General features: G+C 44.2%; 1 protein-coding gene across 2 annotated transcripts in view; it reads right to left on the reverse strand.

Moving 5' to 3' along the window:
- The window catches only part of KDM4B (lysine demethylase 4B), a 328,745-nt gene that overhangs the window by 176,911 nt on the left and 139,458 nt on the right, over positions 1 to 12,376 (reverse strand). For both annotated transcript variants that reach the window (XM_054982034.1, XM_054982035.1), the window contains exon 7: positions 2,352 to 2,455. In XM_054982034.1, the coding sequence (XP_054838009.1) occupies positions 2,352 to 2,455 (104 nt within the window). The remainder of the gene's footprint in view (positions 1 to 2,351; positions 2,456 to 12,376) is intronic.

A 12,376-nucleotide genomic window follows, 5' to 3' on the forward strand; every position in this document is an offset into this window, starting at 1 on the left:
CGCACCAATAACCAAGGAAATGTGGGCAAAAGACCAACAATGCCAAGAAAAGGGAGTATGTTTGTGTGTGCTTTTAAAAACATAGTTTCCCAATCTCTGCACATTTTGTGCTGACTTCATCAGGGCAGCTGAACAACATTCTCATCTCTTGCACCTTCCTCGTCAACTGGAAGCTTCATGAGCTGAATGGCAGGAACGGGCCCTGTGGACCCTGAGTCTGGGGAAAGGAGCCGCTTATTTGAACGTGAAGTTACACACACAGTATCTATACATGACAATTCCACCCAGGCCTGATGTCTGAGAAGCGCAGGCTCATCTTGAAGCACACACATAGATGGGTTTACCTTTCATTCATCACAGCCTTTCAAGAGGAAAAATGAAGCAGCCTCTGGAGCAGCAAACTGAATGAATCCACAGACTTGACATGGTACAGGAGCCAGCAGATTTTCTTTCTGAGTAGACAGCAGTTCTCCCCCAAAGGAAGATGGCTTCCTTATCCACTCCCCCAAAGCAGCTGACTCTCGCACTTTCCCCACACCCACCCACAAGGCCCCTTGTGTTGCCAATGAATGGGATTTAATCTAAGATGGGAAAGCAAGAGCAGCGGTCTCTGGAGCACCTGCCGCATTCCACTTGCCCAACACAAGGAACCTGGCACGAATGGCCTTTGTGCTTAACAGCAAGGCGAGACAAGGCCTGCTGGGTCTGCTGGGGAGCAAGGAACGAGGCTCCCGCCTTGTGTACCAGCTCTTGCCTAGATGCCCGTGACCTCGCTGTTCCAACACCCAGCTCCTCCTCCATTCTCCTTACAGCTCAGCTTTTGTGGGGCAGTCAGACTGCACGGCTCAGCGGGACTTGCCTTATCTGACATCCCTCCCTGTTACAAAGTTCTCTCTACAAAGAAAACCAAACGTTGGGGTGAGTAATTCTTACTGTAGCCTCCTCCCTGAAATGATCCTGGCTATCTGTGCAGCGGAGTTCTGCTACACAAGCCCTGCCGCCCATGAAGTCTGAAATAGTACAGCCCAGCCTGGTATAGTGCCTCTGTAAAAACTTGGGACAGTGCCTTGCCTTCTTACACGACTGCCTGGCCTGCTCAGGGCCCCCCAGACTCCCCGCTCTTCCTTCTGCTTATCCATCAAGAGTCTGTACTCTGAACAACCCACAGCTTCTGTTTATGTCTGTATGCATGCATATATGTTTGAATATTTTATAGACACTCTCTGTATGCGGGAGAATTATCTTGCAGGGTACGACAAGAAGCAATCTTATCCCCCATGTTATTCAATCTCTATGTAAAGCCTCTAGGAGAAATTCACAGCTATGGAATTGGATTCTCCCAGGGTGCAGATGACACCCAGCTCTATATCTCACTATCTAAACCACCGCAGGATGCAGCGGAGATCCTGGGTTGCTGCCTAACAGCAGGGATCAAATGACTGAAAACAAATAAATTGAAACTGAAGCCAGACGATATGAAGTGATGCTCACTGGGAAGGTAGAGATCTTGAAGGACATTGCACTCCCCACTTTTGATGGCCCTTGCCTGGGGGTTATATTGGACCCAGTGGTGTGGCTAGAGAAGCTGCAAAAAAGGCCTTCTTCCAACTCAGTCTCGCCTAGAAGATAGCCCTTATCTTGACAAGGCCACCTGGATTCACGCCACAGTAACACTGAGACTAGATTACTGTAATGCTCTCTACATAAGTCTCCCCTCAAAGTCAACTAAAGACTTCAGATGGTACAGAATGCCGCAGCTCAATTACTTTTGGAAGCTAGGCACAGCGTGCATATCACTCACACTCTGAAGTCATTCCACTGGCTACGCATCAGTTACTGGGCTCAATTCAAGTTTTGCTATCACATAAGAAGCCCTTCATAGCCTTGGCCCCTCATACCTGCAGGATCACTTCTTTTCCTATGTTCCGCCATGGCAGCTTTGCTTTTCTGAGCAGGTACCACTCTGCAACTGGGCAAAATTAGTTGCCCCTCGGACACACGCATTCTCTGTGGCGGCACCCACCTTGCTGAATGGCCTGTCTGAAGAGGTCAGGAGAGTTCCCACTGTTTTGGCTTTCCACAAACTATGCAAAACTGAATTATTCAGGAGGGTTTTTTCACTCAGATAATTGGGCCGGTGTCCAGATGCACAACTGCTTCATCATCAAGATACTTCCTGCAACTGGGACTTTAACTGTAGCTCCAAACCTACTTTTTGGGAAGATGCGTGGTTTGAACAGATAGCAAGAATTCTACATAACAACGAGTTGAAGGATTAAATATGAGCTGCCTGCCCATCCTTCACACAGGGCCAACCTTTTCCAGAAACTAAAGACACCCACTGTACTTACCCGGTCAAAGGGGATTCCATATTTCTTCAAGATTGAAGGTGAAATGAGGGTCATCTTATGACGGAGGAAGGCATCGCAGCCTTGGGAGCTCCCAGGGAAAAACCCTGCATGAGAAACAAACCATTACCCCTACAATCTTTCCCAAGGGATTCACATAGCCCTTTGACTACGCAGAGAAGTAGCTAACCACTGCAGGATTGTCATTCACCCAGGGATGTCATTCCCTGTGCACACAAGTTCTGAAAAGGACCAAAGAATATGAATAGCAAGACCTTCAAAGCTCCCACAAACCATATAAGATAAAAGTGGACGGGCCCAGATATATCAGCTAAAAATAGTGAGTGAGAAGCATGCCTGTGCACAAACTCAACATAGTTTTTACATCCCCATCCCCTAGCCAAGACTAGACAAAGAGCAATCAGTGGGCAGAGCTTACACATTAACGTAAGCAGATCTGTGGGAACAGTAGGGAACATGACATGTGTTAAAGTTTCCCCAAGGAGCAAACATACACAGGAAACACCTTGGGCTTAAATTCTCACACACAACTATGTGGTAAAATTGTCCCTGGATGGTTACCACTTCAGACACCAAGGAAGGGGGTTCCATACTTGACAATCCCATGGAAAAGACTATTTGCACTAACAAACATTACTAACAAAAGGTATACAAGACAAGAAGACTTCATTAATGGAGAAAACACTGTTGCACTTACCTGTAACTGTTGTTCATCTAGGTTTTCGTGCAGGCACGCATTGGGACTGCGCAGGCCAGCTGCGGAGATAGATTTTTCAAGCTCTCAAAGAGAGGAGGTGCTCTGCACCTGCAACACACGTGTGTGGACATTTCCCGCCAAAATGCAGTATTGTTGGGCACAGAGTCCCTTATTCCCTCAGTTCCCCTGAACTGCCAGTAACAAGAATAATCAAGGCACTCTCACAGCGAGGTAGCGGGGAGGGAATGTGTGCCTGCACGAAGACCTAGATGAACAAGTTGCAGGTAAGTGCAACACTGTTTTCATCATTGGTCTTTCGTGCAGTCCTACACTGGGAGTACAGCAAGCTACTCACCAATGGAGGAGGGTGTGAGATGTTAGTTGACGAGAGAATGAAGGACTGCTGTCCCTACTGCTGCATCCTTTCAGGCGTGTGTTTCAGTGGAATAGTGCCTGATGAAGGTGTCTGCTGATGACCAGGTGGCGGCCTGACAAATGTCGTTGAGTGGAGTTCCAGGGAGGAAGGCGGCAGACAAAGTTTGTGCCCTGGTTGAGTGGGCCTTGATCATCACCGGGCATGGCACCTCGGCATGTTTGTGCATCACTTTGATTGCTGCTACGATCCATCTGGAGAGGGAATGGTTTGCAGTGGGCAGACCCTTGCGTGGGCATGAGTAGCAGATAAAGAGGGCCTTGGATCTTCTAAATGATTTGGATCTGTGTAAATAATAAAGTAAGGCCCTTTTGATGTGCAATGTATGGAGTCATCTCTCAGACTCTGAGGCTGGATGGGGAAAAAATACTGGTAGGGACACCTCTTGTTGAAGGTGGAATTTGGAGACTACCTTGGGGAGAAATTCAAGGCTTGGGTGTAGAATTCTATGAAAATGGAGTCTGAACAGAGTAACGTCAGTTCACCCACCCTTCGGAGAGATGTGATTGCCACTTAAAAGGCTACCTAACAAGAAAATAGGGAGGTATCACAGTGTGCCAGCGGCTTGAAAGGGGGCATCATCAGTTGTGCTAGAATGAGGGAGAGGCTCCACTATGGTACGAGAGGTGCTCTAGGTGGGAAAATGTTGTCGGTCCCTTTGAGGAACTGTTTGGAAACGTGGTGTGAAAAAACTGTTCTTCCATTCATGGAATGCCGAGATGGACTTTGATAAAGGATGCGGCAAGGCCCTGTTTTAGCAAAGTTAGTAGGTATCCAAAAATTAGATTCAAGGGTCAGATGAACGGGGAATGTTTTTAAAAATATTTTTTATAAATTGTATTTAGAAAAAGAAATAGAAATAACAATTGAAAGTGCATAGAACCTTATACAAAGTACATTAGGCTACATCAAAAAAGTATATACAGTATATAGTAGTAGATTTGAGCTACATGAAAGATATAATCAGAATATATAAGATAAATGAAATCCATACTTTTACTCCTCTCCTTCACTTCCGTTATAAAAAAGGAAAGAAAGAATGAGATATAATATTTTTAAATATATTTAATAATCTATTTTAAGGGGGGGTTGAGGGGGGATTCAGCATAGGTGGAACTTTTAAACATTTTGTATTCATTGTATTGTATCACATAACATTTGGTATATTTAGTAATTAGTTTCACTATTTAACTTAACTGTAAATTTTGATATTAATTGTACATTCTAATTTTAATAGATTAACCTATTATATGTATATGTGAACAACGAACATTAAGTGCCAGCTATCCATGAGACAAAACAGACAGCTTATGACCATAAGCTGATCGAGTGGAAGCCTTACAGGCATTGAGTAGGACCTGAGCTACCTCCTTAGAGAAGGAAGAGGAGATTGGGGGAGTAGGAGCCACGCTGTGAACCCGAGGAGAGGTACGTTGTGGTGTAGGACCTGGTCTCTACGTAGGAGGTCTGGGGCCCATGAGAGATGCCTGAACCACCCCTTGGCCATAGTCCAGTGCTGGAAACCAATTTCTGCAGGTCCAAAAAGATGTGATGAGGATGCAATAGGTGTTGAACTGCTGGACTCTGCCCAGCACCCTTGGTATTAGGGGGAGTGGTGGGAATGTATAGAACGGGCCATGATTTCAACTAATTTGAAATGCATCCCCTGGGGAACTTGGGTCTGATCCCGCTAGGGAGCAAAAAGCACTGGCTTTGGAGTTGGCTGCTATGGCAAAAAGGTTGATCTCTGGGAAACCTCAATCCAGAAAAATGGAGTACAGGTAAGTGTTGCTGATTGACCACTCGTATTGTGATATGAATATTTTGCTGAGAAAATCAGCCCCAGCATTTGTAGTGCCTGCTATATAGATAGCTTGGGGTAGGACGTTGTTTTGGATAGCCCAGTGCTCTTATTGTGCAATACAAACTTGTTTGCATTGGATAGCCCAGTGCCACAGTGTTGTCGCCACTGCACAAAGAGTGAGTGATGCCATTCCTCCTTGTTTGTTGAGATAGAAGAGTGCGGTGGTATTGTCCACATGGACCTACACTATCTTGTCCCGCAGAAAATCTGCAAAGGAAACAAGGGAGTAATGGATTGCTCTTAGTTCTAGGACATTAATGTGCATCCTAGATTCTAAAGGGGACTATTTCCCTTGCACTGAGAGGTTACCACAATGTGCACCCCATCCCAAGAGGAACGCGTCCATCGTAAGAGAGGTGTTCAGGAATTGAATTCTGAAAGGCACACCCCTAAGGAGATTTGTGTGAGAGGTTCACCAATCGAAAGAACTAATGATGGACCTGGGGGTGGAAAATTTGGCTTGTTGGGAAGTTGAAAGGGGTTAAATCGTCTAAGGAAACAATTTTGCAAATATCTCATAAAGAGATGGGCATAAAGGACCATGCTCATGGTGGAAGCCATGAGACCTAAGAATCTCTGGATAGTCAGGGCAGGTTGAAAATGCAAGGTTTGAAAATGTTTAACAAATGACATTTGACCTATCCTCTGGTAGAGAGGCCCTCCCTGAGGTAGCATCAAATTTTGCCCTGATAAACTAGATAGATTGAGACGGAGAGAGAGAGGACTTCTTCCAATTTATGACCAGTCCTAGAGATAACATGGTCTGGATTGTTAGGTGGATGTGTTCTAGTAGAAGAGTCCTGGATTGGGCCAATGAGAGCCAAGTATGGGTAGAATGAACAGCATCTGGCTTTAAAAAACACTATTACTGCAGCCATGCATTTGGTGAATACTTGTGGAGCTGAGAACAGACCAAAGGGTAGGGCTGTATAATGGAAAATCCTCCCTTGGTATAGAAAACGAAGGTATTTTCTGTGGTCAGGATGGATGGTGATGTGGAAATAAGCATCTTTAAGATCTATTACAGCGAACCAATCACTAGGTTTCAAGTACTGTATGACATCAGAAAGTGTAAGCATACAAAACTTTTCTACTTTAATGAATTTATTTAACTTTAAATGGGGTTCCCCCATCTTTTGTATCAACAAGGAAATAAGAATAGAAGCCCAACAGGGGCTGAACAGCCCTCTCGGTCAACAGCTTGAAAATCGCCAGAGATAAGGCCTGTGCCGGGCAAGTGGACTCATTGCCTGGAGATAACAGAGGCAGGTTTAGAAAGTGTAAGCAACAACCTTGGCTTATCACCCAGAGAATCTGAGTCAGCAGTTGTGGAGTGGTCAGTCAGAATAGTGGCTTCTGAAGACTTTTATGGACGTTATTTAAAATGAATGGAAAATTTGTAAACAAATAGCTGATCTGCAGAACATATTGAGGTGACAAGAAATATATTAGATTGATCAGTGCGATGTATTAGAGTGATATAGTATGAAATCTTTTCCCCCCATCCCTCTTTATTCTGTATCCCCATTTTCTTAATAATAATAATAAAAAAAGAATAGTGGCGTTTGAGATTGGGAAGCCTTAGGTGACTGGGGCTGAGGTTGCCTTGGTTGTAGTTTGTTGAAACATTTCCCTCCCAATGTCTGATGAATAAGGTCAGTATTGCTGGGAGCTGTACTTGTTAGGTGATTGCTGGTAGTTGGAACGGCCCTGGTAATGGTACCTAGGTTGTTGGTATTGCTGCTTGTCATTGAGGAGCCACGATGACACCCAGAGATTGAGCAGTTTGATGATTCTTCTTCATGTCTTGAAGAGCATCATCTGTTTTCTCCAAGAAAAGGGATTTTCCCTCAAAGGGGAAGTCTTCTATTTTGGCTCTTTTGTCATTTTGCAAGGCAGCCAAGCGCAACCAGGAGTCCGATGGAGGAGGTCATCAACCTGGCTGAGCAGCCTGTGGTGTGTTTTCCTTCTGTGTCATTTGCTGTTTGACCAGTCAAACTGCTTCACCCTGGAGGACCCTGAAGAGGGATTTCTTGTCATCAGGTAGCTCCTGTATATAGTGAGACAGACGGTCCCAGAGGAATAAATTGTATGACCCCATAATTACCTGATAGTTGGCAATATGGAAGTTGAGTGTTGCAGATTAGTATATTTTTCTTCCAAGTGTCAAGCTCGCGACCCTCCTTGTCCACAGGGGAGGAATGAGACCCAAAGTGTGCTTTAAACTGGATCTCTTCTGCAACCAAAGAAGATGGTTGTGGGTGACTGAAGAGGAATATGTAATCCTGTTGTTTCAACTTGTAAATATTTTCCATTCTGTGAGAGGTGGCAAGCATTGATGTAGATTTTTTCCCAGATGCTATGGGCAATATCTAGCAAGTCTTCGACCACTGGGAACACTACTGAAGCAGAGAAGTCATTATATAAAGCTTGTAGGATCTTACTCTTGGTTTTGGGTGTGGAAGCTGAGACATCCAAATCTAGGGCACATGCCAATCTGAACATCTGCTCCGAAAATAGATCTCGATGGGGACAGAGATCATTGCTGGTGTCTACGAGCTGAGGGTTTGGTCGGAACCAAATAGACTGATGGTGGAGGGTTTGGAGTGGCAGGGTATGAAGAGGCATTTTGGAGCAAAAAAAAAAAAGAATTCCTGCCAGTTAGGCACCTGTGGGGCTTGTTGCCAAGGTGCTGGAGATGGAAGAGGCAGTTCCAGTGAGACCCTTGGTAGCTGCTGTAAGTTTGTGACGTCAGTGGCTGAATGAAGTGGCTCAGCCTCAGTGTGGTCGTAGTTGGATCCAAAGTTGGAGCTGAAAGTATCAGATCTGGGTATGTCAGATCCGGGGTAAAGGACGGTCTAAATTTCTCAGTCAAGCTAAGCTCCTCATCTTCCACCTCCTGGATGGTTGGTGTTGTTGTTGGTGATGGGGTGGTAGTTATTGGAGGCATCTCCCCTTCTATCACCAAGGAGGGAGTAGATGAGGGCGACCGATGATAGGGTCGAGACAGCGTCGACACTGGTCTTTTCAAGTGCTTTGACTTGGATTTGTTCTTCTTGGCCAATGGTTCCGAAGATGCATGATTCTCTCTCTGTGGCGATTTGTGCTTACTAGATGATGTTTTGCGTTTGGGTTGTCAGCTAGGTGTGGAGGTGGAAACTAATCTCATTGTCTGGACTGTAGGCTGTCGTAGTAGGCTGTCGGATCTGGCCTGTGTGGCTTCAGAACTGATTGGTTGGAACGGTGGTCAGTGACCTGCTCAGCAGATGGCTTTACTGCCTGCCTGTCAGAACCTGACAGGACAATCTCCCAGAGTGCGAAGCAATCTCCCAGGGGTGCGAAGCATGATCGCCACGGGCTTTAGAGGTGAACTGCTGGCAATGCTGGTAGGCAGAGACATTATGCAATTCCTCCAGGCAGAGGCAGCAAAAGTCATGTTGTTCTGTGCGCCACAGTATGGCAGGTCTTGCACTTTTTAAAGAGTGCCTTTTGAGACATTGCAACTCACGGGGAGTAAGACAAGAATGGTCTGAAGCCAGTCAGAAGTCAGTAACATGAGTTGTAGACGTTCAAGAGAGTAGCCGATGAACGGTCCTTGGGCAGTATACAGTAGGCAAAGAGATGAGCTAAGAACACAGGAGAGCAAGAGGAAGAACCTTCTCCGTTGGCGGAAAAAAAGGAACTGAGGGAATCAGGGGCACTCTGCCCAACACCACATTTCGGGAGGAAACATCTGCACACATGCATGTTGCAGATGCAGAGCGCCCCTTTTCTTCAAGTGCTTGAAAAATCTCTCTCTGCTGCCACCTTGCATCTGCTTGGTCCCAATGTGGGACTGCACAGAAGACCAGCGATGAAGCTGATTTTTAGTTTAGGCTTCTCATACTGACATGCTTTCAGAGTCATCTCTTAGCAACGCCTCACTATTCCTGTTAATCAGGTTTATGTTCTTGGCTAATTATCTGATAGACTTCGAACACCCTACAAAATTATCTATGCTCATACTGTACATCTATGAATGCTTTGTGTGTGCTTTAACAACATATTCTTGCTAATTTTAGACTTAACAAAGTAGTGGTGACAGATTCCACATCAATATAATTATCTGTTGGCTACTAACCAACAGACAACATTTTTGAACTCTAACTTCCCTTCTGTCCTTGACTGGACCGCTCTCGTTATTTCTCAGATACTCCCAGTACATGGACTTAACATGCAGCTACAGGAGAGCGGTTTGGTGGTTAGACTGCTGGACTAGGATCTGGGAGACCCAGGTTTGAATCCCCACTCTGCCAGGGAAGCTTGCTCGGTGACCTTGGGCCACTCATGCACTTTCAGCCTAACCTGCCTCACAGAGAAGCACAGGGAATAATATACTATATCCATAGTCTATGAACAAAATTCATCTGATCGTGCCATACCCCTTATTGTCACCACACCCAAGGTTACCTTTCTCCACATCAAAATCCTCACCTCCTTACCAAGGGTCTCCGAAGAATGTTCTCAAGAGATTTAAAATCTGTGTGTGGGGGGGGGGTCCCCCTCTCTTATAGACCAGCAAGGAATACCCTTTGCGGAGCTCTCCATATGCCACAAAAAACTCAAGTGGCTCTGAAGAACATTCTCTTAGTCCAATGATGCATCAAAGAGAAGGTGTTAGATCCCTAAATGACTACATCTGGACTGGGTTCTCAAGTCCTCTTCAAACACCAGATTTATATGGCAACTGGAAAGGTCTGGCACAGATGCTTGGCATCTACCCCTGAAATAAGTCCTTGATCTGCAGACAATATTCCAGGGTATGGGGCCAGATGGAGCCTTTCAGATTCATCAATGTTACTATTAGAAAGCGTTCAGAAGGCCACTTCTACATGAAAACCTCAAAAACGGAGGAACAGATCTAAATGTAGGGCTTTTTTTGGCTCACAGAGACGAAGAGTTTTATAATCACAAAGGTACGAGTGTGTGATCACCATGTAGGACTGATCACCTTTCACTAGAGTGTGCTGCACAGTTCCCACATCTGACATAGGTATTGTATTTCCTGCTAGGACAGATGATCTATGTGCACTTCCCTATCCATGCTAGCATATCTTTAATCGGAAGTGACAGTGACATCATCCAAAACACACTGGCCATCGCAACGTTTCCTTAAGGTGGGATGGAGGATTATTCTTGGATGAGAGGGATGGTCAACATTCTTTGATAAGACTTTATGACCGTAGTGAAACATATGTCTTTCTCCTTTTGTGTGGAAATGAGACAGACTGCCAACTCCAACTTTAGCATCTTGATATACTACAACACCTAATTCCCACGTAGTACATTTTTTCTTCGTTCAGAGTTCATAGTTGACAAAAGCACACAGACACAATGGCATCCATGATCTTCCTACTGCCCATCACGTTATTTAAGCCCACCCCAAGCAGAAGATCCTTTCTAACTCCATTCTCCCATTAGGAACTTCATATAACACAAGCGAAGGAGAGCAACATAATGCAGACTTTTGGCCTTTACCAACCACTTTCTCTCCCCATGCCCTGTCTCCCATGTTGTTGTGCGCCTCTACCAAACACTTTCACCGTGTGAAAAGAATTCAGCCTTTTAAAAGCAGTTTGTGATTTTTAACAAGGACTTTTTAACAGCAGCTTTCAATCTGAAGATTTTAAATCAGTTGGCTGATTTTATTTCGTTGCAACCAGTTTATTTCAACGTTAACACAATTTTTATACTGTCTTGTAAACTGCTTTGGGTTGTTTGGGGTTTTTTTAACATAAAGGTACCTTAAATATTTGGTAAATAAACAAAGGACAGTATTTCAGGCACATGACTGAATGAATGAATAAATTGTATGTTTGTGCGTCAACAACTGAATTAACCCTGTATATGTATAACAGGGTAATTTCGGAATTTCAAGTTTTTTTGACTATGTGGCTGAAAGATAAGGAAAGTTTTTTCTTAAAATGCTGAATATAAAATGGCGAGTATAATGTATTTTAACATAGATAAGTGGGAGGATAGAGAGGAGAAACATGAATTTTCTGCTATATATTGTTTTTGATATTATGTCTATTCTCTAATGTTACTTTCTGTTATGTTATTATGTAGTTTTAATACTTTGTTACATATTCTGTTTTCAATATTATGTTTACTGTCTAATGTCACTTTCTGTTATATATTCTGCTTTTGATTTTTTTTCACAGATCAATGCTATTTTGTTTTAATAAAAGAATTTTTTTAAAAAAGAAGACAGAAGAATACTATTTCCACATGGTTGAGACAAAGACGGACACGGGGAGCTGCTTATTTTTCTTCTGCCGCGGCAACCAAAGTGTTCACTTCTTCCACGAACAGGCCCTCTTGTCAACAGACATCCTTGCAAGTGTCTCTGAAAAAAAGTTCTCTCGGAGCCATGTTTTTTTTTTATTATGCAAAATTGTTCTGTGCACTTTGTTTGATAGGGCAAGGAGTACGCCAGCAGGTCATCTGGATGCTTTTGTCGAGGTCCTGACTGGAATATATGATTCAGCTGGCCACTCACCCAAAGCTCTGCGTTTGCTCATCTCATAAGGTACGCAGGAGAAAGTTAACTGATTGGGTGTCCAGTTCTCCCCTACACTGGCTCAGAACAAAATAGGAGGAAGCTCCTCAAAAGCACTGCCAAGCTGCATATTTTATGGGTTACAAAAAAAACCCATATAAATCAATCAGCACTGGTTTCAGCCAGGGACCTGGAAATGGAAGGTGACTGAGAATGTCCCATTTGGATAAGTCTTATCAAAACGGAGGGAGTTTATATTCTATCTACTGACTAGCTCTCTGTAATTAAGCTTCAGTCATGTATATTGTAAGGTAGGCCAAATGGTCTTGCATACATTGACTGGAAAACACAAACCATCACAGACTCTTGTTCTAACACAGTTAATGGAACTGCAGCACCATGGAGCAAGACTTGGAAAAACCACAGGTACATACAGCACATACGCTGGTAGCTAAAAATGGCATTTCCCCCC

This window comes from Eublepharis macularius, chromosome 5 (assembly GCF_028583425.1).
Source record: "Eublepharis macularius isolate TG4126 chromosome 5, MPM_Emac_v1.0, whole genome shotgun sequence".
Lineage (NCBI taxonomy): Eukaryota > Metazoa > Chordata > Lepidosauria > Squamata > Eublepharidae > Eublepharis > Eublepharis macularius.